The 27,431-nt window shown below is 43.0% G+C and overlaps 1 protein-coding gene across 1 annotated transcript in view; it reads right to left on the reverse strand.

Annotated features, from left to right (window-relative positions):
• Positions 1-1,762: 1,762 nt before the first annotated feature.
• The window catches only part of ABHD17B (abhydrolase domain containing 17B, depalmitoylase), a 28,919-nt gene continuing 3,250 nt past the window's right edge, over positions 1,763-27,431 (reverse strand). Inside the window, exons 2-4 of the mRNA XM_014608629.3 lie at positions 17,283-17,757; positions 4,473-4,652; positions 1,763-3,318 (exon numbers count right to left, since the gene is read on the reverse strand). Coding sequence (XP_014464115.1) covers positions 3,099-3,318; positions 4,473-4,652; positions 17,283-17,749 — 867 coding nt within the window. The 5' untranslated portion in view covers positions 17,750-17,757 and the 3' untranslated portion in view covers positions 1,763-3,098. The remainder of the gene's footprint in view (positions 3,319-4,472; positions 4,653-17,282; positions 17,758-27,431) is intronic.

Consider the following 27,431-nt stretch of genomic DNA (forward strand, 5'->3'; position numbering starts at 1 on the left):
AAAGTAGTTTTTTTTCTGCTGCTTTGTTAGCTCTGAGATACAAACAGTGTCTTCATTTAAGCTTATGTAAACACTTGCTCCTCATCAAACAATTAATTGTATCTGTACAACACAAAACAATGGCCCACTGTAAGTTTCACCAAAATACTGCCCAGGTTTAAGCACAGAACCTCAACTACAATGTACAGCAGACTGCTGACATTCTGATTACTAAATATTACAGTTGGCAGAAAAGAGTACAGTGGGCCATTGCTTATTCTTGAGAAGCACAACTTTTACTGTACTAAATATTTTAATTCATTCAGTTACCTGGATTTTCATTTGAAAAAAATGTTAACAAAAGCTGAAGATAATTAAAGCTGAAGATAATTAACCATATGAAAATAGCACATTCTGACTAGTGCTGTCGTGTCAGATGTGCCAACTGAGTGCAACACACTATGGGTTTAGGTTTTATGCTATGCCTCAAATACATACTGTAACATTAATGGTTCAAGAAGTGAGGCTATGTGGTTTTAAGCTATTTTTGACCCCTGCCAATTCTGAGTTGGAGTGATCCCCTCCCCCAAAATGAGACCATTCTCCCAGTCCTTTCCAAATTTAAGCAAGCTGGTCACAAACTACTTAGGCACTGAAGCTGTAACCAGTCTTAGCACATCTGACACTGAGAAGCTTTCTTTACGAACTCAGTACCTGAAAAATTCTGTTCAAGTAGATCCAAGAATTTTATACCCCCCTCCCTCACTACTCCCTGTCCAAGGATCAAGGTAAGGAGTCTTATCTTAAATCAAAACAAAATCCTCCTCCCCAACCCCACACAGTGCAAAGCAGCAAATAATAAAGTTCAAATTGTGAACAGGCTATGGTGTTCTTAAAGAGAAGGGAATGTTTCATGAACTGTATGCAAGATTGTATAGATAATGGATGATGTAGTAGCTGAAGCAGAGATTTGAAGTAAAAAAATAAAAAAAATAAATAAATAAAATACAGTTAACACCCAATTTACTATATTGCTCCAATCATTAATCTACCCCATAATTTCAGGTTCCATTTTAGGAAAACCAGCTCTTCCTCTCCCATCCTCCCAAAAACAAATTCACAGCCACTGGTAAAGCCTGTAGGGTTTTGTAGACGATAGCAATTCAAGAAGACTAAAATAATCAAAGAAAACTCCAAGACGCTGACTGCACTAGACACTTAAAAATGACTTGGTAATATTTTGCTTACACAAAAAAAAATATGCAAGTACAAAAGGTCAAAGTCATGGATGGTCCTTGACCCTATTAAAGGTTGACCCTGTGTATAAGGTTAAGCATAAATCTTGGGGGCAGGTTGGAAGAAGAGTCAATTTATTGAAAGAATACCACACTTTGAAAGAAAAAAAACCCAAACAAATAAAAACACCCGAGATGAATATTGAACAAAGCAGGAGGGTAATACTATGTTTTGCATATTTGACACTACACACAAAGCTCTCATAGCTATGTTTTCAATTATGGGTTAAAATTTAGCTCAATAAAAACAAAGCTTGTAAATATAAATGGGGACTAAGTAATCTGCACATGGATAGCTGCAGAAGCTACTAGAAGAAATTCTGGTAACTTGGGGGAAAAAAGTCTGTGCAGTAGAAACAAAACAAAAGCCTGGTAGCATGCAATGCCCCAACCACAGGGAATTACTATTCAACAAAAAGGCTGAAACTAGTGCAGTAAGTGGCCAGATAATTATTAATGCTTTTGAGAAAGAAATAAGGAACAGCAAATGTGTGGAATATTGTTTACTGTTAGTTAGCACATCCGAACCAAAGCCTTCACAATACTTGGTAGTACATTTAATTATACAATAGTGTCAGACAAATCACAAAAACAAGCAGAACAATTAAACTACAATAAGGCCTTAAAATTAGAAGCACAGTGTGTATTGTTGGATATTACTTTGTTTACAAATTAGGCTACATATAATTAAGTTTGTTTTTAAACTTTCATAGTTTATTCAAGCAAAACTCATTTAAGGGAAAGGCAACTTACAAAATTTATTTTACTATGAGTTAATAGAAAAATGTCAACATTCTTTTTTCCTCCCCCACTGTTCAGGAACAGATTAGTAAAACTTGCGTACAGTGAATCAAAAAATGTTGGTTGTACACTTGAACACGTAAAAGTAAGCCTGAACAGATAACTGCAAGCTTGCATACTGTTCTAAGTTAGATAAATTGTCAGGGTTTCTTCTACCCAAATACTCCATCTCTACATGATCAATTTAAAATTATGTTGTCCACAACATTTCTATAAGCTCTAAATATCTTAGTAATTTCAAGAAACCAGTACTCAGTGGCCTCAATAGCAAGCATGTGAATGAGATTTTGTTTTGAACAATGGTGTTTTGTGACTTTGTTTTATAGAATAGCCAGAATAGCTGAGGAATAGATGAATGGGAAAAAGCTGAACCTTCCAGGTTTTTTTTAAAAAAAGAGAAGAAAAAGAAAAAAAGCAAGACGACAATGTTAAAGCACAAAGACATGAAAAAAAATAATTCACTGAACAAAACCAAACACGATTTTGACCTGCTCCCTGTATAACAGGGCCTGGGGTCAATTCCAGTGACTGTATTTTCATTTTATATACATTAGTATTTGCTCAAATTTCATGGCTATTTGCATTTTTACAGGACAACTATTTAGAAGTTTGATTTAATTTACATCTGTGCAACAGAGTAAGTCACAGTACATTTTGAGATGTTTAAAAATATTTATAAACTTGCTTCTGATATGCTAAAGCATTTGGCAACACTTTTACAGCATCTGATTTTATATAATTAAAATTTCATACAGTACTCTTCCTTGTGATTTTTTTGTACACCTAAAAAAGAAACCTCACACAAAGTATATGAAATACACAAGCTTGACTGCATGATCAGGCATTCCAGTTTATAATACTGGTATTAAAACCTTCATTTGTTATGTTAACAAATCATTACCTGTACATTTAATGAAGGCAACTCCCATGATTTGAAAACAACCTTCAGGTTTCATGTTATTTAATTACCAAAGTGTGCAGTTCTGCAGTGAAATGAAAAAGCAAGTCAGTTTACAAAGTAATTTACAAATTGACCAGTTCTTGCGATACAAACTGTTTTAATCGTTCAAGGTATTGTCCATAAAGCTCCACATCATTGTGACCTGCTCCTTCTACCCACAGTGGTTCTACAGGTCTCTGGCAACGCTCAAATAATGCTAGGCCATGTGAAAAGTCAATGACTTCATCTTCAGTCCCATGGATTATTAACACAGGGGATGTTATTTTAGATATTTTGTCAATGCTGTAAGAAAGATTCAATATATATGAACAGAGAAGTCAGTTTTACATAGCTAAACATTTCTGAGACAAGCAAATTGATTTTCACGATAAATTTATGTAATAATAAACCCTTCTAGATTTAAAATAAAAATACTGAAATTACTGGAGTTTTAGATTTAGAAACACCATGATAATTATTCTGATACATGAAAAGAACAAAAGCCATTTCTGAATGTTTCACTCTTTTAAATGAAGTATTTCCATCTCAGAATCAAAGTCACAGCTCGTATGAAAAAATTTACACTTCAGTTTTCTCTTTATGGAGACAATATTGCCAAGTCTTCAGTGAGCTCTAAAATACTAAAATCTAAAATTTTAGGGTATTTATACACGTGCTCTAAGAGTGAGAGCACTTTAAAAATCAGAGTGGCTCTGAGAATCGCTTTAATTAAGCACATGAAGCATCTCATGTATCAGGGTCCCCAGGCTTAAAAATGGCGGTGGGGGAGCTTTATCTAAAGCTTGAATGAGCTTTAAATTAAAGCGCCCCACCACCATTTTTAAGCCTGTGAACCCTGATACAAGAGACGCTGCAGGCTGCTGGAATAGAGCAATTACCATCCTTTGGTGCACTATAATTACAGCACAACAGAGCAACCTTTCTGCATGTATGCTAGTAGTGAAGCATCCTTTGATTTTAAATTTTAAATGAACTCTAATCTAATTTTTTTTCTATTGTTAAATGTTTGTATTATAAACATTTTGAAGTTAAATAGAAAAATAAATTGCTTGCATTTTACTAAACAACTAATAAAGTTTGGAATATCCAGATAAGCTTCCAGGTAGTGTCGAGTCTATTACAAAAAATAGAGAGTCATTTGCTATCAACTCTTTTCTCAGTCCTGGCTAATTGGAGTAATATGTTCAAAAAAAGATTTGTAGCCATCATGCCCAAATCAAACAAACACTGACAAGGACCATCCATGAATTTTTTGTAGTTAAAATTTTGGAAAACCTCCAGTATTTTATTCAAAGTGTCTACACTCACCGTATCTGGATTCATTTTTTGTAAATGGAGCATGTTAGATTTTTCACGTTACCTTACAGGATATTTGCAAAGAATTACTAGACTTTCTTCCACATTTTGTACATTGTGAAGAATAATAAGAAACTTACTTTGGGAATGCATCAAAGCAATAAGTCTTCTTAGTATCAGGAAAGGCTACTCGCATTCCTGACATCAAAGGAGAATGAAGAATTACAGCAGCACTTTCATATCGAGCAGCAAGATCCACAGAAGGGACTGTTCCTATACTTTGGCCATATATAATCACATTTTCAGGGCGAATTCCATATCTGCAAAAGTTAAAAAAAAAAAATGGAGTACACTAAAATGAAATGAATAGATAACACAAGTAATTTTAGTGGAGGAAAAAGGAGTCACCAAATAGCTGGAAAAAGAAGACTGGGCAATATTACCAAGTACAGATTAAAGAGAAAGATACTGAATTAGAAGTGTTAAAGTACAGTTTACTAATTTTTCATTTGTCAAACATTTTTGCTTTACCTTTGCCAAGATGCAGAGTAAAACCTGATTGTTAGTTTTGTAAAACTCTTCATAGTTGTTGGACAGCATTGCAATTGACCTAATTCTTGCAAAGTCTTCAATTACTTGGGGAAAGCCCTGAGCAACAGCAGACACAGGCTCTACAGCAATTTACTGGGACCAAGGATTTAAAACAGCATGCAGCAGCCAGAAAATTGAGTGAATTTCACTCGTGTCAAGTGCTAGGTGGCTTTGAAATGAATGAAAGAGGGAAGAACTTCTACTTTCCAGCAGTTAAATGAGGTTAAAAGGGACAGAGAACCTCTTAAGTGGAGAGAAATGCCCATTCGCTACATTTTTAGAGCAGTATTGTCTGCATTGCAAAATAAGAAATGAGAGCTCATCTGTGATGTGTGAAACCATTCCCATTTGGAGCTGTGCACTGACATCTCTAACAGTAGTGAAAGAAAAGGCTTTGAACAGGTATCATGAAACATTATTATACCAATTCAACACTTCTAAAACACCACATGTGAAAGTTAAATGAGACCTACCCTAAATATTTTTGCTAATGTTTGCATCAGCCAGAGGTGTTAAGAGCTTAACTACTGACTATGTTAAGCGCAAAAGCTCCTAGTATAGACATGCTTATGTCAATAAAACTGTACCAGCACTAATGGTATTTTGCTGGGAATTCTGCATGAGCAAGCCAATTCTACTATGGACCTGGCCTTAGAATAGGGTAACTTACTGAAATATAGCTATTCTTCAAATGCAAGTTAGAGATGCATCAAAAGATTCCTTGTGGCATCTAAAGGGTCCCTGAAAGAATTTTAGTTGCCAATCCTGCCTAGACTGGTCCCAACTCTAATTCTGAACAGCATAGGAAAAAAAAAAATCTAACTTATGCTAGATAGCAACACTGCCAAAAGTTTTCAGAAATGTCATTAATAATGGCTACGGAAAAAAAAGCTTTGTGTTCCTCTTAAGTTAAGAAGGCTCCTCCTTCCCCTATACTGGCTTTTTCCATCAACTGCAAACACTTGTAGCAGAAAAATTGTATTTGGCCAGACATAACTTAGATTCACCTTTGAATTACTAGAGCAATCCAGAGGGATCCGAAACGAAGGAAAAGATGTGGCTTGTAGGTTAAAAAGATGTCTATCTTCTTTATGTCAACTAGAAAATTCATTTAAAAAAATTAAGACTAAAAGATGTGCCTAAACACTTGCTCTAAATAAGTGCTTTCCAAACTGACAGATTGTGCGCTGCCGATTTAAAACAATACAACCTTAAGTACCACCAGTAAATTTTTCAGTTTTAACTAAGTACCACCAGCAAGTTTTTGTCATATAAAAGTAATTATAATAAATCTGTTAGTGTGTACCATTGACAGGTTGTCTGCGTACTACTCGTGGTACACGTACCACAGATTGGGAACTGCTGCCCTAGATGTTTATCAGGTAGCTAAAGCAGGCCAGTTTCTGTAGCCAACAATGCATAAGGGAATGACAAGACAAGTATTGTTTCTGGCTGCCTTTTATCCCCTAGCTCAGGGGCAGGCAAAACATGGCCGACAGGCTGGATCTGGTCTGCCAAGGGAGTCTACCTGGCCCACCATGGATCTCTTGGCCCTGCCCAGCCCAGGAGCAGTGGGCAGCCATTCCCACCACCCTGCACACAGCAGGGCAGAGGCAGCACGGTAACTGGACTCTGCTTCCTGGCAGCCCCCGTGGCAGTGGCTCGCACTGCTTGGCTGCCACTGCCAGTCCACCATGCACCCATCACCAGGGACACCAGAAGAGGTGGGCAGGGCCTCCACAGATACTGGTCCAGGACCTGCACAGGCAGGATGTGCTTGGTCAGGCAGGTGAAAAGCAGCATCCGGAAGCAGGACAGACAGCTAGGATCACTGGGTGGTGACAGTGCAGGGCCATGGTCTAGAGCAGAACTGCAGTCCTCCCCCTGCACATACCTGCCCACAGAACTAGTTCTGCAGGCAGGAATGAGGGGAACAGATAGTGGCTCTGCATTGGGTCCCAGCCACACTGTCACCACCCTGCAATTCTGGCCCCAGCCTCCACTGCTTGTCCCATTCCTGGACACCATTTCGTGCCCACTTGGAGCCCTGTCCCAACTGCTGAGCTGAACACGTCCTGCCTGCAGGGGTCCAGGGCTGGTCTCCATGGAAACCCTGTCCACATGCTCTGTCCAGTGCTCCCAGTGTTGAGTGTGGGTCAAATGGACCTGGGGCTGGATAGGATCAATTGCCACCCCCTGCCAGACCAGCATCCCATCCCCTTGGTCCACAACAGCTCACTGAAACTCAAGTAGCCTTCCAACCCATGCAACTACCCACCCCTGCCATAGGGGAAGAACCAGGTATTCATTTACAGCTGGGTCAACAAGTGTGGAACAAGGTTCAAACTCATGCCTCAAGAACCATAGCAAAATGTCTTCCCTCTTCTGCCACTTTATCCTGCTCTTTGGCTGATGTAGATAACCATGGGGTTCATAGGTTCATAGATGTTAGGGTCGGAAGGGACCTCAACAGATTGAGTCCGAACCTCTGCACAGGCAGGAAAGAGTGCTGGGTCTAGATGACCCCAGCTAGATGCTCATCCAACCTCCTCTTGAAGACCCCCAGGGTAGGGAAGAGCACCACCTCCCTTGGGAGCCTGCTAACTCTTATCTTTTTTTTCCCCTTACAGATCCTAGCTGTGTCAGGGACAGAAGACAGACTACCAATCCAGTCTGTAAATACCCTGGATCACCTCTGGAGCTCTTATTAAAGATTAGCTTTTTACAGCATTTTACGTCTCTCCCCGCTGCTGTCCAGACTGCCATTGTATGACTTCATAAACCAAGAGAACAACAGGTAGACCAAGCCCCAAACTAACTATGGATATTAAGAAGGATTCCAAAATAAATGAAACTTAAGGGGGGGGGGGGGGAGAATACTGCTACTCATCTGATTGTGTCATACGCTTGAAAATGCCAACATCATGCATCTTTCCCACCCACAGAGCAAAATAAAAGGTCTACAAAGGACCCTTTATGATCTTCTAGTAATTACATGACCATGCAAAAAGTACTAAGGCTAGACTGGAGGGGGTGAGGACATAGGGAAAGAAAACAGATTGTTCCATTCATTCTCTTTCCTCTCCCTACCTTCTCCCTGCACACTGAGCTTAAGCAGCCCATCACCTCAAAACTTTGCCATTATCCAGTCATCCTTCACAAGAGAGAATACCACAAGAAGTTTTGCACACCTTGATGACTGTTCCCCAGAAACCCCCAACTCCATAATGATTTCCTACAGAGTAACAGGTAATGCTGAAGTGATGATATAGCCTTGATGGTCCAGGAATTATGCAAGAGAAGAATTTTTGTGAGCAGTATCTTTTATTGAACCAACTGCATGGTTAGAAGAGACTTAGACAGGCTTTCAAATGTGAAGCATTATTCAGCAGATCTGAGGAAAGAAGCAGGCACTAAACAATGGGGAAATCTATGAAATTGGAGAAGAGAAAAAGACACCCAGAAGTAGCAGACAGACAATTAACAGAAGAAAAAATAGCTCTATTAGTGGAAGATCAAGACCTTTCAAAAGAGAAGGTCGTTAACAGCTGCAGTGTGATGAAATATTTTCAAGGATTGGGTAGATTAGTGTGCCATGAAGTTAAATCAGTGTTCAGTCCTTGGTTCCTAGTGTCCAGCCAGCTTACACATTTTTTGTTCCCAGAGTTGCATTTGAAGTCTTTCTGCAAAATTTACCTTGAGCACAAGGATAATGAGGTCAAAAAGGGAGTGGTTATTTTGTGAAAAATGTGCTCCTACTGCCATTTCTATGCCTCTGAACTTTCACAGAAAAATATGAATGACAATCTGATGCATAGTTTCTGTCTAGACTCACCCACATAGTCACCATGAGAGTACTGTACTGTGCTGGATCAAATATATCACTTTTTTTTTGGGGGGGGGGGGGGGGGGGGAATTGACTGTTGTAGCAGTGCAGCTGTGTTGACTGGTTTTGCAGCTATTAAGGCAAGGCTGCATCTCATTTGATTTCTTAAGTACTGGGGAGTTTGCTTCTGCTGATGAGTTGAGCAAGGTTGGGGGGGTTGATAGAAAGCCAGGTGCAAAGGGCTAAGAATATTTCCCTCAAGGTCTGATCTTTATTGAGTATAGGTTGCAACTGTTTGATGATTTTTCTAAATCAGCTCAAGTGTGGGATGTTAGGTGATCACTAGGGGCATGTAGTCACAGGGGGTTTCTTACATACTGTAACAGGTTACTGTGGGGTATTGGGGTGGCTCTTTACAGTAGAAAAATAGCCTGCATCTTTGAGTGCCCTTGATATATAAAGGCAGATTTCAAAGGCTGGCAAGGTGGGTACCATGAGTATTCTCAGAGCAGATGAGGTGGTATCTGAGCACCTGACCGTAGATTACAGCTTTTTGGTGCATTCATGATGACTGCTGGTTTTTGGACGCAAGTATTGTGGTCTGAGGGTTTGTAGGCTGTCATCCCAGATGTGGATTGGAGTATCTAGAAAATTGATGTTAGTGTAGGAATACTGTAGAAAAAGTCTGGCAGAAGGGTGATAGCTGTTAAATCTGTGGTAGAAGTCAATAAGTGAGTCCAAGTGTTCCATCCAGATGATGAAAGTATCTTTTTATAATGCAGGCAGAATGCAGGTTTCATGTGCAGTTTTCTAAAAACTCCTCTTTCAAATGGCTCATGAAGAGGATGGCATGTTGAAGGGCCATCTCTGTGCCCATAGGAATGGGAGTTCCATGTTTTTATCTTCTACAGTGTGACAAACACCTGTTTCAACTGACATGTTCTATCCAAAAGCCAGAGGGCTGAAGCTAGCAGCACACAGCTCCAGAAGTACTGCTTTCTGCATTGAAGTTTTTTGTTTGCTTTTGTTTACAACCACCACTAGTCATCCTAGACTTGTATCATAACAAATCTCACTACTCCATACATGGAAGTAGTGCTCATTGTTTTGTTTCTCTCCAGTGATCCAACTCTAACCACTTTTTCTTGCTCTTGAAGCTGCTCTATTATCTGCCAAGGCAACAGATCAGAGAAGTAACTAGTCATTAAGATCAGCTTTCTAGGACAGAGGTACTCAACCCACAGCCTGCAGACTGGATCAAGCCCACAGCACTGTTATCTGGCCCACAGGGAGCCTTAAATTGGGCATACAGGGCAATGAGGCCCAATCCTGGCGCGCACAGACTGGTCCTGCACCACTCATCTGGCCTGTGGAGCCAAAAGGCTGAGTGTCACTGTTCTAGCGAAGCTTTATTAGGTACTATCTATGTGCATATTTGGATAGTTTAAACTCCTATACTGCTAGTCAGAAGGCAAGAAATGGAACACAGTATCTTCCTTGCCTTGCAGAACTAGCTTGGTAGTTTGCTTAACAAGAGATAGAATGAAAGAACAGCATCAGCTCTGCATTCACTCACTCTGCTAAGCTTGCTCCAAATATGAATACATTTGTTTTTTTAAATAAACCAGTATGGAAGGTTAAGAGTGTTTTTGATCAGAAAAAAAAGAGGTAATGTTTAGTCACTGTTCCAAACAAAATCTGACTATATGCCAAAAAAGAAATGCTTTAATTAGTTACTGGCAAATATAAAAGTTTGGAAGAAAAACCCCACCCCAAAAACAGTATATTAATATTTTTCGTTCTTCTCATATGACAGGAGAAATGAGAATCCAAGTAAAACGTAAATTATTAATCAAAACCCACTTCAAAAAAGTCTATAAATTCCTTAAATTTTCTAATCAAAATAAGAACAGGTTTCTCTTCAGTTTTGCTGCCACATGAACCATAAGTGTTTTTTATATGAATTTAGTGCTATTTGGTGCTTGGTTTAAACAACACTTACTGAGAACAGATCTATATTATGCTTTTACACACTAAATTAGTAAAACAATGGCTAAGTCCTATACTGATAAAAAAATAATTTAAAAGTTGTCATTTGAACACCAGGTATGTTGCTCATTAAGAATTTAGGGACTTAAGCAAGTGTCAGTTGTACACTGCAGCCTGCGAGAAAAGCTCCTACTTTAAGGGCAAATGTAATTACTACTTAGAGACACATTTACACCCTAACCAAACGAAAATGGCTGTAATTAAGAGATTTAGAAAAAAAAAAGGAAGAAATGGCATAGTAAGTTATAAACAGAACACACAAAACAAGGGAATCCAGCATATACGTGATGTCAAATTTGTATTTCCGAAAGATTTGGTTGCTACCAACGTACTCCCAGGTTCATCATTTTTTACATCATGGCTACCAAAAGTACTTGAACTACAGGGAAAGCAGAGTGCTTTCTAAGACAGCAGAGCACTGCTTGGGTTAATGCAAATAAAGCACCATCTGATCCATGATCAGTGGTCCCATGCAAGTCGTTTTTCACTCCAGGAAGTATATAATATAAACATTTGTATTATGATACTGCCACAAACAATTTGTAGAGACTTTTAGTATAGCTGAAAAAGCTTTTAACTTGATTTCAAAATAAGTTTTCCAAGAAAAAAAAAACCTAAAAGGTAAAGCAGGGGTGGGTAAAAATACAGCCAGCAGGCCGGATTTGGCCCACGAGGCCATTCTATCCAGCCTGCGAGGCCCCTAAAAACATTTAGAAAATGACTAATTTATCTGCCCTTGCTTCCTGTCATAAATGATAGGAACCAAGGGCAGTAGGACCCAGGAGAAGCCTGGCAAGCTCCCTCAACAGCAGGGCCTGCCCAGCCCCACCCTCCCCCAGCTGGCAGCTCCAGAAGGTGCTTCTGGCCCAGGACCACATGGCTGCCCTACGCTGGAACCTCAGGTAAGGGGGAAGGGGCAAGGGAGGACCCCAGGGAAAAGCTGAGCATGGGGGTGAGAAGAAAGCAGCCCCTTGCCCACCCCGTGGCTGGTACCGCACACTGCAGCTGCTTGCAGCCCGCTCGGGGCTGCCTGCACCTGCTCAGGACAGCCTTGTGGGCTGCGACTAGCTGGAGCAGGGAGCACCGGCCACGGGGCGGGCAAGGGGTCGCTTTTCCACCCCCTGCGCTTAGCATTTCCCCGGGCTCCTTCCCAGCACAGAGGAAAGCAGCAACTCCCCCACCTCGTGGCCAGCACTCCCTGCTGCAGCTTCTCACAGCCCACATGGGACTGTCCAGAGCAAGCACAAGCAGCCCCAGGCAGGCTGCAAGCAGCTGCAGCACGGGGCGCCAGCCATGGGGCAGGAAAGGGGCCACTTTCCCCACCCCTGCGCTCAGCACCACCTTGTAGCCTGGTCCTGCTGCCCACCTTGGCCCTGCACCAGCTCTGAGCTCGCTCATTACAGGTGCGTGTGATGACAGCAGCTACAGCCCCCCTGGCCCTGCTTGCTGTGCCAGGCAGTGTTTGCCACCACCACCTGTGGGCTGCCCAGCGCGCGAGCACTGAACAGCCAACAGGAACCAACACTGCCCAGCACGGCAAGGGGGGGTGGGGGGCAGCAGCTGCTGCCACTTTGTGCAGCCCCAATGAGCGAGCCCAGAGCCGGCGCGGAGTCCAGGCTGGCAGCAGGGCCAGGTTACAAGCTGGTGCTGAGCGTGGGGAAAATTGGCCCCTCGCTCATCCCATAGCCAGCGCCCTGCACTGTAGATGCTTGCAGCCCACCTGGGGCTGTCTATGACTGCTCCAGACTGCCCCACATGGGCAGCGAGTACCTGCAAAAGGGAGTGCCAGCTATGGGGCGGGCGAGGAGCCACTTTTCCCCACACTCAGCACCAGCTTCTTCCCTGCCAGCAAGCAGGGCATTGGGGCCATGTGCTACCCCCTGCCTGTACTGTGGGGCTGGGGGGGGGGGCCTGGTTGCGAGCAGGCACAGGAACCAGCAGCAGCATGGGGCCTGCACCGGTAGGGCCCAGAGCAGGGTGTCAGGAGCACAGGGTCCCAGCTGGCAGGGGCTCCATGGAGCCAGGCCAGCTCCCCCCTCTCCCTGCTGGTGAAACCCAGCCTGGCTCCACAGACCCTTGCCAGCCTGTGCCCTGCTTTGGGCCCCACCAGTGCTGGCCCTGGGACATTGGTCCCAAGATGTGACCAGTGGGCGGGGCACCTATCAAGGAGAGGGGCTACCCATGTGACCCTCGACAGCCTGCCAAAACTGGGTAAGCAGCCCTCTGCCCGAAATAATTGTCCGCCCCTGAGGTAAAGTCAAGGTGGTAAATATTCACTTAACATTAGGTTTTCTATAAAGCCAACATTTAGGTGACTGAAAGCCATGGATAAACGTAACATTTGAAGCATTCTGAACCACCTTAGAAACACTTAAACATGAACAGATAGACACAGCCATCTTATGAAGCACTTGACTCCTTGTATGCCTCTCTACTTCTGAAACCAGGAAACTGAAGGAGTACAAAGAAGAGCACACAGGGGGAGGGGAAAAGGGAGAGCAGAGCTGTAGAGCAAACCATCACATCCCATGACTGGACAGCATGCCAGAGGAGTCCTTCTGAAGCACTCCAACAGGGGATAGGAAAACACATGGCTGTCCATGGACTGAATGAAGTACACCAAATCTGGAGCGCTTCAAACATGAATCAACCAAAGCCTAAATTGAAACTCAATCTCCATTTTCCCAGACAAAAATAAAGCCTATTTACACACACTTTCCAACACAGAGCACTAACTTTCAAAATCCCAAGGTATTCCTTGGTATATTGGTAATAAATAAATGGATAGCCAAGTAGCCAACTTCCAGTACCACATCTTATTATTACAAACTACACCACTGTCATACCTTGCTTAGCCTTAAATGTAGAGCAAATACCCAGGAGCATTCCAAAATTTCAACACAGTGAGAATACACAAAATTTTGTTATGTACATGTCACAAAACACTATTTTATCCATAGCCTGTAGCTATAGCAGTGAGGTTACAGTCCTCAACCTATTTCTTCCAAATTCAACTTTCAGGTATAATTTAAACTAAACAGTAACCTCACATCAACTCTTCACATAGTAAATGGCTTGTGCAGAGCAACAGAAAAGGACATTCATATTCTAGAGAAGCAGCAGTATTAAATATGCCAATGAATCTTCGTTTTTAGTCACTGCTTTTGAATCAGTCCAAAACAGACACTTAGATGGGTTATGAGCCAAGAAAAGGAAGAATAAAGCTTGCTACTGTATTTCATAGCGTATAAGTCAAGGTTCGAAGGGAAATTTTTAACTCTTAAAATTGAACCTCGACTTATACACTGTCCTCTGCTAGTGGCACTGCCTGGACCTCCCTGGGAGCTCAGGTAGCACATGGCTTGCTGGCAGCCTGTGTGGCACCTCCATGACAGAGGGAAGAACCAGTGCTCCTGCAGCTCAGGGGCTGCTTGGCCTGCTGGCAGCTCACCCTCAGCCACAGGGCAGGTGGGGAAGCTCCGCAAAAGAACAGATAGGGCCCCTCATCACTTCTATCTTTAGCAGGCTCTCGTGGCTGGTAAGATGTCTGGTGAAGCCCAGGAAGGGACTGGCTTGCCCCATGGGCAACAGTGGCGGTGTTCTCCTGGTCTGGTTGGCTGGGTGGGCTGCCAGCAGGCCATGTGCTGCCCGAGCTCCCAGGAGTCCACCAGCATGCAATCTCTCCCACAAGTCTGCCTGGGTTTCCAGCACCTTGCATGCCAAGGCGGGGACAACTTCTACAACAGATCTACAAAAATCCTAACTTTTGTGCAGACGTATGGGGCTGACTTACACACCGTGTTGAGCTATACACCATAAAATATAGTATCAACACCTACATGTTAAGCCTGAGACATTAGAACTGCCTAATAAATTATTTGCAAGCTTAATTTTATAGTAGACCGAGGTGTTGACCTGCTGCTCTAGCACCTTCAAAGAGTGACAAAGAACTTTAAAGCCTAAGGAAGTAAATTTGCTTGTCAAAGCTGTGGGAGGGAAAAAACAAACAAAAAAACCCTCCCCAGAAGAAGGTGGTAACCACTGTTTCTAATGGTCACTCAATTTCTGAGGGAAAAAAAAAAAAAAATATCAAAAGGGAAGAGATCGTCTCAAAGTTCAAGGGAGGAAGTCAAGCAGTATGTGTAGTGTAAGCTTCTTTTGCTCATTCCTCATTTTTATAGTTTCTTCTGGCCCTCTTAAAAATATTAACTTAGATATTTATGCAGGTTCTAGGATCTAAAATCCTATACACTAAATACAACTTCCCATCCAAATTTTAGATATATTCCTATGTAATTTCCATTAATAAGTACCATATAAAATAACCTGATATGGGACAACTTCAGACTGAAATATTTACAAAGTATATTCAATTACACAATAAACTTGTGGGGGGGGGAGGAGGGGGAAGAACACACGTGCACACACCTTCCACTTTCAGAAGTAATCTGTTAAAAATATTTAAGACCGGAACAACAAAATTTCCTCAGCCCTCACCTAGAAGGCATATGAAGACTCGTGAATAAAGTATTTTTTTAAAGAATTTGGCAAGGTGCAAAAAAAAAACAAACCCCAAAGACAAAAAACAAAAAAAAACCCCCACACAACAAAACTCTCAAAGGAAGCATCTCTCCCTGAAGTCCTCATTAACTTGTATTACACCAAAAATATATGGACATTGAACAGCGCAGAATTAAGCAATCAGAAACGGATGAGGTATCCTAGTTAAGGTTGTGAGTATATTGTCTGCACCATCAAATAATCCCTCTCAGGCTAATGATCTTTCTATGGTAATCTATACTGGCTTTGGGACTGTTTTGCAGTGCTCTTCTACCACAAAATACAGAACCCAATGAAAAGAAAAAAATCTGTCCTGAAACTGCAAGTACTGGCCCATCTCAGAATATTTTAACCAATACACTTGAAGTAATTTAAAATACTGTGGTGTTCTATGCTTATCACAGTCCCCATGATTTAAGGAAAAGAAAACCCCAAATAATATAATCTTTCCAGAAACTGTAGAACAGGGGCGGGCAAAATGCGGCCTGCCAGGTCATTCTATCCAGCCCACGGGGCTCCTAAAAAAAAAAAATCTAGAAAATGAATATTAATTTGCCTCTGGCTGCCTGTCATGCAGCCCTTGATGGCTTGCCAAAACTCAGTAAGTGGTCCTCCGCCTGAAATAATTGCGGACCCCTGGTGTAGAACATTAAGTTGTAACATAGTTTGCTCTACATGCTATAGATTTAGTGGCAGTACAGAATCAAAGAGGTGGGAGAAGACTCAGTTTCTGGTTATAACACACATTAGCCACTTAAAGCAGCCAGCTGGCTTTTCACAGAAAAAGTCCTCCATCACTCTAAAAGGACATGGGCCTGGTAGACATTTGCTTAAATCATCAACTTTTAAAACATGCCCCAGATTTTGCCTGTGCAATCACTTCCTGATAGGGAGCTGGACTGCAGCTGGAAGGGCAGGGTGGGAAGAAAGAGAAGACAGAAGAGGCGGAGGCATGGGCAAATCTCACCACTGATGCCAGCTACTTGTACTGAACCAGAACCACAAAGTTCTCCTCTAGTGACTTAAAGCTGAAACGCCCTGATTTTGCATACAGCAGTTTAAAAAAAACAAACAAACTAATTAACTTAGGATACAGAGACCATAGGGACACAGAACTGGAAGGGGCTCTAGCTTTTTGTTCTCATTTTTCCTATTAGAAAGCTGTTCTAGAACCATATTCCTGTGACAGTGGGAAACCTTTCAATTTCCAGCCTACATTTATTAAAGATTTGTTTAAACCCCATCCTATACCAATGATGTCAGTCAGTTTAAAACATTTCTCTTCCCTACCTTCTTACTCCCACCAGGGATAAACCCTGGTGTTTCTTCTACCAACGTGCTAATGGAAGGACAAAATCTGCTATCCTCTGAAACTTCATTTTTCTAGGGTAAACAAGTCAGGCTCTCTTTATAATATAATTCCCCTGACCATTTATCAGCTCCTCTTTCACCTATTCTGGTTTAAGTTCATCTTGCTCAAACATGGCAAACCACTTAGTGCACAACATAGAAAATAAGGTCTCACTAGCATCTTGTGTCGTTGCGGTGATACTTAAATTTTCCATTGGAAATTGCCGAACTTGTAAACTTTGGGTTAAAGTTTTTCTCCTCCTCTGCTGTTCCTAATTCAAGTAACCAGATTACACCAAAAATTCTTACTTGAAAAAGTGATTTTGCATTTTGTACTATTAAAATGAAACTCCGTTTTATTAGTCCAGTCCTTCTTACAAGGATATCCAGATCCTCCTCTGTATTAAGATCTTTCAACTACTAACAATGTCTTCATAATGCAACTCAATCCCCAAATCCAGTTTTAATCTATTCAATCCTAACACAAGATTTTAGGATATGAAACTGGAGTGCAGTATCTAAGTTAAGCAAAATGTAACGCACCGGAACAGTAAATTTGCAATTAACTCCTTACCTTGTTCGAAGAGCCACCCAAGCCGCATCAATGTCAGCATACAAGTTCTTCTCCGTTGGTTTCCCAGAACTTGCACCGTATCCAGAATAATCATATGAGAATATGTTGCAGTTAATCCGAGAACCCAGTCCTATGTAAAAACTGCTCATCTGACCTAGGTCAACAGCATTTCCATGTGAAAAGAGCAAAGTGTACTTGGCGTTAGGTGAGCAACGCACAAACATACAGGCAATCCTGTTACCTTTGCTTGTTCTAGTCATGAAGCACTCAATGGCATCTTTTTCTCTAGAGGAATATTGCCAGTCTGCTCGCTCAGAAAGATGTAGAGTCCAACGACTACCACTTTCATCACACATCAATGTGTAAGTAGGGTCTGGAGGTAAAAATGCCAGTTTGGAAGCAATTTTCCCAGGGCATGGTGGGCAACAGAACAGGCAACACAGTTCACTAAATGAAAGGTTATTCATCTTCTATTCTGAAATAGGAAATGGGAAAAAAACAAACACATGTATTATAACTGGAAATGTAATTCCATACTAGAATAAATATGGAATAAAATTAACATGGTACAGTACTATAATTGCGAAAGGAACAAACAACTGGAAGATGGTGCTTCATAACAAACTTTTTCAGTTCAACTACTCATGCAACAGTTTGGATTGGAAAGTGTTATTGGTAGGAACCTATGGAATTCAAGATTTCACGATATTCACAGAAACTGACATTTCAGACAGGCCCTTTGAAAAAGCAGGAAAAAAAAACTGCAGAGCAGGGAGAAAAAAAACAGCTGCAAGCAAAGAAAAGAACAGGAAGCCCTTGGGTCTTGAAGTACGGGGGGAGACAGAGGCAGGGAGAAGGAGCAGTTCACAGGCTCAGTGCAGGAAGGGAGGCAGCGGGGAGGCGGCAGCCATGTCCCACTGCCTCCGGCCCATTCCCTATCATTTTGCATAACCCCGCCTCCAATCCCAGCCTTCTACTTCTTTCCCCAACTCTCATTCCATCATTTGCATAACCCCACCCCCCATTTGGGACTCAATCTGCCTCCCTCCCTCCTCATTCCATTACTTGCATAACCCCAACCTCTGTAGAGAAAGCCCCAACCCTCTCCTTGTCCATCCATCCCCGCTAACCTGCCCTGAGCTCAGAACTGCAGGGCGTTTCTCTGCTTGCTGATGAGTTTACTTATATTGATTTTTTTTTTCAGTGAGATGTTTGGGGATGTCCTGAAACCACAGTTTAATTACCCTAAGGCCGGGGAAGCCATTAATCCACATAGCACGTGGATTCATGCCTTCCTTGGGCTTAATCAGGGTAATTAAGCTACAGTTTCAGGACATGTGGCAATCCGTGGGGAGGGGTGGGACGGGACATCCAGTGCTCCCTGGCAAGTCAGAAGGAGGGGGGGGAGGGGGAGAAAAGAGGGCTCTGTTTCTAGTTGCTAGTTTCTGGTCCTATAGTCAGTTCTCCTTCCACAAAACTTCAACTAAAAAATTATGCAAAAACCGCATATGCTGTTGTACAATGATTTTAAAAAGCCAGCAATGTCAAACAGTACAAGGTTTTCAGTGCACTAAAGAAAGAAGCATCTCATCAGTCAAGAATCACTACAGTATTGCCAACTATTGCAAATGTATTGCAAGTAAAGAGACTTTGTTCCAGCTGCAGATAGTCTGGTGGTGGTGATATGAAAAGCTGTGGCTTTTGAACTATTTTTAAGATGTAAAAACAGAAACTCCACACACAATGCACTGTAGATTAGCAAGAGTTGTACTAAATACTCAAGCCACGAGCTCATCCTAGATCTTACAATGACTGTTGTTAATATTTCTATGCCTTTCAAAAGCATTATGCAATGGCATTCCTATTGGAGGGGGGTTAAAACTATTAATTACCAATTCACCAAGAATCACTTGAATTTAGTCACTAAGGCAGAATGAGAAATGAAGCCATTAATAAAAAGATCCAAGTCATCTACTTTGCCACAAAATCCTTTGGAAGCTATATGGCAAATGAAGTGCCTATGCAATAACCCACACTACTGCAGTTTGCAGTAATAAGAAAAGAAATCCCTCTGTAGCCAACACAGCTATGTTAGTAAAAACCCTGGTGCAAACACGTCTATGCTGACAGTACTTTTGCCTGTCTAGTTCAGTGATTCTGAACCTGGGTGTCATAGCACTCTGGGGTGCTACCAGTTTCTTAGAAGGGTGTGAAGAGATAAGCATAAGATCCAGCTTGTCCCTGCCTGGCCAATTTCCCTCCCCTACTGCCCAGCTGCCCTGCAAGGAGGTAAGCACTATAACATATAAACTAGTTTTTGGAGTTGGGCGCCACTAGATTCACCAGAGTGAAGGAGTGTCTCTAATCCAGAAAGCTTGAGCATCACTGGCTTAGTTTCTGCCACCCGAGAGGTGGTACAAAACATTTCTGTTCTCATAGCTATCTCCACTAGCATGCCTCATCATCATACCAATGTCATCACAGCTACACGTGTAGCAGCTCTTCTAGTAATGACAAATACTTTTACACTCCAAAAGATCTGGTTCTTCAGCTCAGCTGGTAGCTTCACCTCCACACCACCCTTCTTTCAAACTAGACCTGGATTCAATCCCTACAAAATAACTCAGTTACATTTTGCTATCCTCCCCACAGTCAGTAGATTAGGGTTTTTCAAATTGGGGTACTTGGGAGGGCCTCAAAGGATATTTGGCAGCAGACGCCAGCTCTTCTACCACCATGCTTGCTGATCAGCATCTGGGGGACTATGCCCCTCCCCCCACACTTGTCATCTGGCTGCTGGGGGAAAAATGCTGATTGGCTGCTGGGCCTTCCCCCCCCCCCCCCAACTCATCTGGCCACTGGGGGACTCCTGCCTTCTCAGCCGGTCACCAGGGGTACACCGACCCCAAAAGGTTGAAAACCCCTGCACTAGATCATAATCTGTAGGCTGTCAGACTCCTGTGCTGCCAACGCCAACATGCAAATTCACTACTGAATATCATCCCTTGTAACACCCCTCCCCCCCCCCACTTCCCCCCAAGTACTACAGTTATACCAGGAACCTTAATCTAACAATTGCATAACACATTTTCATATGGATCATAAGCAGAACGGCACCCTTCTTCAAAGACTTTATACGAAACTATCATAGTTCTGGACATTCGAGTGCTCCCCAGTGCGGATTAAATATTACTTAGTTAGGTACCTTTCTCTTCAGATGACAGGTATGGATAGCTTAAGAGGCTTCCCAAGTACAGCATGGGGGAATTTCACATAGATCACTGGAGAATTTCTAGTCTTCAAAAACATCAGAAATTAAGGCTTCATGTAAATTGGTAAGCCAAGGGTCATGGACTCCATACCTAATTTTCCTAGGAATTAATTCCATATGAATGAGATGGAAACTACTGCAGATTTTGTATCAGGTACTACCTGTACAGAGATGGCAACAAGTGGGTAACTGGTCACCATCTTTTGAGAAAGCAAACTGTTTATTTGGGTAAACCATTTTCAAAGTGGTTGCCAGCTCTACCTCTGGCAGAAATACACTGAGTAGGGATGTGAAAGGTTAAATGATTAATCATTTAACCAATAAGCTCAGTGATAACCAGGGATCCTGGTTTTCCCTGATAAAAAAAAAAAAATCATGAATTCTCTGATTTCATAGACATCAGGGCTGGAAGGGACCTTGGAAGATCATCGAGTCCAGCCCCCTGCCCAAGGGGCAGGAAGTCAGCTAGGATAAAGATCCAAATATTTCTTGAGTATGTGGAGTAGGTGCTTGCACCACCTCTGTGGGGAGTCTGTTCCAGGCGTTGGGGGCTCAGACAGTAAAGAAATGTTTCTTTACCTCCCTCCTTTTAATGCAGCTGATGGCTATGTGCTTTGCAATTTTTGACAGAGAAGGACAACACCTGTGCAGAATGTTCCTGGAACATATCAGAGCAAACTTTGGTGCTCCTGGTGAACTGCTGGGAGGCTTCTTGCTTTTTAGTGATGAAGCTGATTTACATGCTTCTGTTTTGTAGAGGGGAAAGGTATAAACTGTAGATCATAGCTAAAAAATCCAAAATCCGTGATAAAAATTAAAGACCCTCCAGCCCTGCTCGCGCCCCTCACTGCCCCCTACAGCCCTCCCCAGTCCTGGTCGTACCCCTTACTCGCCCTCCCAAGTCCTGCTCGCACCCCTTACTCACCCCCACAACAGCCCCCCCAGCCCCACACATGCAGACACAAGCAGACAGGCAGACATACACACACACCCCAGCAGGTAGGTGCGTGTGTGTGGGGGGAGGGGACGGGGGAAAAGGGGTTGCGGGGCAGATCGAAAAAATCGGGGAGAAGTGCATCAATGTGCCTGCTTGGGGGAGGGGGGGGAGAAAGGAGGAAGACGAGGGCAGCAGTGCTCCTCTGCAGGCCACACATGCTGCCTAGCCAGAGGAGAGGCGAAGCTCACATGCAGGGGCCGCCACCACACCACTGCTGCTGGGAGGGGAAAGCTGGCTGGGGGCTGAGGAAGTGAGAATGTGTTGGGAGAAGACATGGAGTGCCAGCTGGCAGGCACTCCTGATGGGGCTTTCCCCAACAACTTGCCCTCCCTCAGCTCAGGCAGGCAAACAGGTGGAGGGGAGGGGAGGGGGGCGGGGGGAAACAGACTGCACCCAAGGCACAGCAGCAGAGGGACAAGGGGCACTGCCGGCCCCATGCAACACCGCAGTGACCCCCCGCCCTACACCTTGGCTCACTCTGTGGCCGCTCCCAGGAGCAGGGCTGGAGGCCGCGGGGGGGCGGGGGGGGACGGCAGCGGGCAGGGGTGCTCTTCTGCAGGACTCACACTTACTGCCTGGCCGGGGGGAGGGGAGAATGCACGCAGCAGCCATCACCACCACCGCACCTCACACCACTTGCCCTGATCCTCCTGAGGCAGCCTCGGGTAAGTGATTGCATCAGGTCCGGTCCTTTCCCCCTCTCCCTCCCTGTCCGGGTAGGGTTGGGGCTTTCCCACCCTTTTTGCAAACAGCTCTTGCAGGCTAGAACTCAGCCAGCCTGCAGAGCTCTTTGCAAAAGGGGGAAATCCGTGGGTTTCCCTGCTAAAAGGGAAAATCCACATTTTCTCCAATTAACCTGGGAAATCTGTGGTTTTCTCCATGGGAAACAGAAAACCCGGATCCCCGGTGATAACTGGTTAGCAGGGAAGGGAAGGCAGGCAGTCCCCCAGCTGGAACAGGACAGTGGCACAGCAGGAAGGAAGGGGGGAGGTGGACTGAAGAGGCCAGGGGAAGACTGATACCTATAACCTATGAGGTTAAATAGGAAAAGTGGGATGCCTAATGACTTGTCAATTAAACAATTAGCTGTTTGTTCACAGGTGCTTCCTCCCTCCCAGCAGAGAGATTCACATGGTCTTTGGCTGGCTGGGTTGACCAGGCCCCTGCCTCCTCCCTAAGAAGTGCCCAGGAGCGACTCCCAGCAGAAGCTGTGTCATCAGTTAACCATTTAACCAATATCATTACAGGAGGTTAAATGGATATTTTCTTTCCTAAAACTCAGCTATAAAAACACTGAGATGAGCTTGGGTGGTTGCACAAGTATTTAATGGCTCATCTGATGTATTATCAAGTAGTGAATATGATACACTTTATTTACAGGTCAGAAAAAGAACCAGAAATTCTGCTCAAGACTATAGGGATTTGCACAGTATACTGAACTGCCTTCTTCATACAATGTGCAAGAAGCAGCAGCCTACTTTATACATTTGCCTCTCACCTTCAGAGCACCACAGAAACTTTAACCAGACAGGCTAGGGAGAATCAAGCTGGGAGGTTGTGGCATCGTTCAAAAGTGGTTACGAAAGCCTCATGAAGTCAAAGTAACTTTGATAACCACTTCTTCAAGAGAAAACATATTTTACATATGGTAAGCTTTCTACTCCAAGGAACTAGAGAAAAGGAGCCAAGGTACCACTGAAGAAATTTCTACTCTCTTCAGAGAAGACAGCTTCTAAGGGAAACACTAACACTATTCCTTGCCAGAGAAACATCATTCCTTGCCAAAGAAAATACCAAGATATATCAGATATGAATAAAATTTAGAAACTAAATTGCCCATTCTGGCATTTCAGACTCCTATACTTGAGCTATTTTTTCCCCTAGAAGATCTGTAACAGAATGGAAAGTAATTTTTCCTGGTTATGGGAAGTTCACCCCAGTGAACTTCAATATACAAGATTCAACCGATAGGAAAACTGCACCTGGATTCCAAGGAATCAAAGTTGTTCCATGTATTTTGGAAAAGGTAGAGATACAGAATGCATTTCATAATCCCATTCAACAGCCCCTGCAGGAAGACTAACAAGGACTTCATACTGATACCCTTAATGTTGATTCCTGTTTCTATGGCTAAATGAATATTACAAATTCAGATCCCTAGAGACCTGAGGGAACAAGATCTAGTTTCTCATACTAAAACAGGGTAGGTAACTTTTTTGGCTGCAGGCCAGGACAACCAACCCCAGGTCAGAGATGGGCAGGTGCTAGGAAGTGTCCCAGCAGCCAAAGACCCCCATCATCAAATCCCACAGAAGCCCCATAGCCACAGGCCCAATCCAATGGTTCTGTAGCCCGTAAGCTGTTGACCCGTAACTGTAAAGATTTTTAAGAGAGACAGGAAGAGATTACCTGTAAAAATGTTAGGGTACCTATACACTAGCAGGGCAGATGCTCCAACGCGCTATAATTACAGCGCATTGGAGGAGGCTCCGTTAATCGAGTCTGCTGGAACACAGTAATTACTGTGCTCCAGCAGTATCCCCCACCTCATGTATCAGCACCCCTGCACTTCAAAATGGCAGTGGGGACACTTTATTTAAATGCTCATTCAACACCGTTCTGAAGAGCAGGGGTGCTTCAGAATGAGCACTTCTACAACATAAGACACCCTGGGCACTTTAACTAGAGGAGCTCTTGGAGTAACTCTAATTAACCCCCGCCCCCTGCCGCCTCCTTGCCAGCTGCCACAGAGCATGCTTATAAATGCCCTTAGATTCTCCATTCCTGACTAACCCTTTCTTAGAAGACGTCTCCAAATACCTGTCAAGAATGATTTTAGTTAGGGCAAAGACAAAAGTGTAAGCTCTCCACTATAACTAAAAATGCTATGCAGGAAGTGTTCTGAGTTGCAATGATCCCCTGGACCAAACACAAATTCACTGTTGTTTCCGGGGGGAGGGGAATCTAGCTGCTGACTGCCAGCCTGCAGTCAGTTTTCCCTAGCAACCACCCCTCCTCTCTCTCCGCCTGTCCCTATTTTAGAATGGGAAGGGGGGAAAAGGAAGCAGAGGGAGCTCATTCTAGCAGTTCCCCAGCTGGCTCTGTAGGGTGGGGTGGGTGAACTGAAGACTCCCCACCTCAGGGGACACCAATACATCTGCCCCACCATCCAGCAGGGGCAGAAAACCCCCCCAGACCAAGCTCCCTCCATTGCCTTTCCCCCCTTCCATTCTGAAAACAGTGGCAGCTGTTGAAGGTGTCTACAGCCATGCACTTATGTTTGGTCATGGCTATAAACTACTTTCTGGGGCCAGATCAGACAAAAATTGTTACTTCCATCTGCACCTTTAATTCTGCTTTGGGCAAGTGATGTTTCTGGAGTCATCTCAGGATGACCTCTTGAAATCCCTTCCAGCACTATACCTTCTATAATTCTACCCATTAGGTCAGGTGAGGCTGACTGGGATTTGAATAGATGATACCTTTGTCAGTGCTACACTTTCCAATTCTGCAGCTTCTTGGACCTATGAGTCCCATAAGAGATTTCCTTAGCTCCACCCAAAGACTGTGTCCACAGGCTACAGAAATTATTTTAATCACTCTTTATGTGGTGTCTTTACAAAGAAAAGAACTCATCTCAGCCAGATACTTTACAGTGGACATTATTCCTGGAGGAGGATTCCCATACTCTGTTGTAGAGGCATTTCAATTTTACAATTTTCTGACGTCTTGTATCATCACAGCACTCAACCAAGTTTCATACCTGGAACTATAGAAGACAGTTTTATGTTCATATAATGTAGGCATACAGCAGAAGAATTCTTCCATACAAAGGCTTTCTTGCATGGAGCTGCTAACAAAGGTGTGGCCCGGGATAAATAAGTTAGCAGAAATTATGATTTTTCCATCTCTACACTAACTGTTTAATGAAAAGAGGGACCAGAAAAGGTAGCTGGATATTCATTGTCTGTTGATTTAATGTAAGCATAAAAGTAAATGCATCATCCCTGCCACCTAACCAATAGCTTGAAAAATTTCATGCCAGCCTGAATAGAAATTTCACAACAGCCAAGACTGTGGAAGCAATTCTGTGAAAGAACAAGCAAGTTTACTTCTTGGAGTATTGCTTTTTGTTTGCCAGTATCAGGTAGAAAACTTCCTACTAGGAGTAACAAGTACTTGACCAACTTTCTTGACAAAAGTAACTCCAGCCTGTGAACTAAAAATCCAAATCAAGACACTAAGTTGTAGGTAGTAAGTTTAAAACAAACAAAAGGAAGTGCTTTTTCATACAGGGTGCAAGTTAAAGTGTAGAACTCATTGCTATAAGATACTGTTAACCAGATAGACAGTTTAGTCAGATTCAAAAAGGCATTGGACAAATTCTTGAAGGAAGAGGGCATCTGTAGATAGTTAGCCTGGGAATCAGGGGTTCCACCTCAGAATCAGAACTTCCTAGACCTTAAATGCTGGAAGCTGCAAGTGAAAGAGGTGGGAAAAAACACCCTGGGCATATCCAGTTCACTCTTCCTTTCAATATCCATGCTGTGCTACAGCAGTCTCTCTCAACCTGTGGGTTGCAACCCAAAAGTGAGTCACGAGAATATATGAAAGGGTCACGAACAAACTTTAAAAATGGATTCTCTTTTAGAGGAGAAAAAAAATGTGGAAAGTGGTGGCTTTTCCCTTGCTGGCTGGCAGAGTTCCAGTCTGCTTGTGGCTGTTTGGAGCCCCCCCCCCCCCCCCCCACTCCCATGCCCCACAAACTGGGAGACTGGGGGTGGAGGACAATGGGTTGGGAGTGAGGGGCACTGGGTCAGGACTGGCCATTGATGTTTACAGATATATCCTGGTACAAAAAGAACATTGAGAACCACTGTGCTACAGGATACTGGGCAAGACAGACCTATGGTCCATCTTAGTACTCAGTTTTTAAAACGCACAGAAACTTTCCATTTTACATAAAAGTCTATTTAGACCTCTTATAGGAGAAACCATACATAGCTTGCCAGCCTAGGACTTTGATTGGTGACAGATTACTTCTTTTCAAGCAACTGATAGCTATAGAATTACCTATTTGCATCTCTATCCATCAGATGGAGAGGATTCTAAGAGAGCTTACATAATTTATTACCACAAACAACCCGTTACCACCACAGCACTGATTTCACTCAGGGAACCACTTGACACTGGAGTTTCCAAAGAGGGTACTGAAGTTTGACTGGAGTACCTGAACAGAGAGGGCTGCAGTAACCATTCCAGGCAACACTAGAACTATCCTAAGATCCACATGGTTGTATTGTACCTCAGGCTAGATTAAGTGTGCTTGTAAGTCAGGGTGTATAAGATTCTCCAGGGTGCAGAGAGAAACTCCTGCATCACTGTTTACATGTGCAAATGATTCAACATTTCAATCTTCTAGTTATCAAGACTCTCAAGAGACTTACTTGGACTAGAAATGTATTAGAATTTATTTATTCTGTCCTAATGAATTCATGTGTGTAAATGAACCAAATCACTACAAATATATTTACTGACAGGCCTTTTAAGAAGAAAAGGGACTAAATCCTAATATTAGGTCAAGGAAGTCATCTATTTTCCTCTTTTCAAATCCTATCAAATATATTGTTAATAAAAAGTAGGGTTTAGGCACATAGCCAAATATCAGGGAGATTTAGGGAATAGTGTGGATCAAACCAAGCATTATCCTTCATTTAGTGCTGGGCCTTGACAAACAGATTCAAGTTTCTCTGATTTAATACAACATAACACAATTTCTTGTGTATCAGACTAAATTTAACCTATATTGCTAAAACAGGTAACCCATAGCTCAAAGTTTGACAATATACTGTCCTGAAACATAGATGCACACAATTAAAAT

This window comes from Alligator mississippiensis, chromosome 3 (assembly GCF_030867095.1).
Source record: "Alligator mississippiensis isolate rAllMis1 chromosome 3, rAllMis1, whole genome shotgun sequence".
Lineage (NCBI taxonomy): Eukaryota > Metazoa > Chordata > Crocodylia > Alligatoridae > Alligator > Alligator mississippiensis.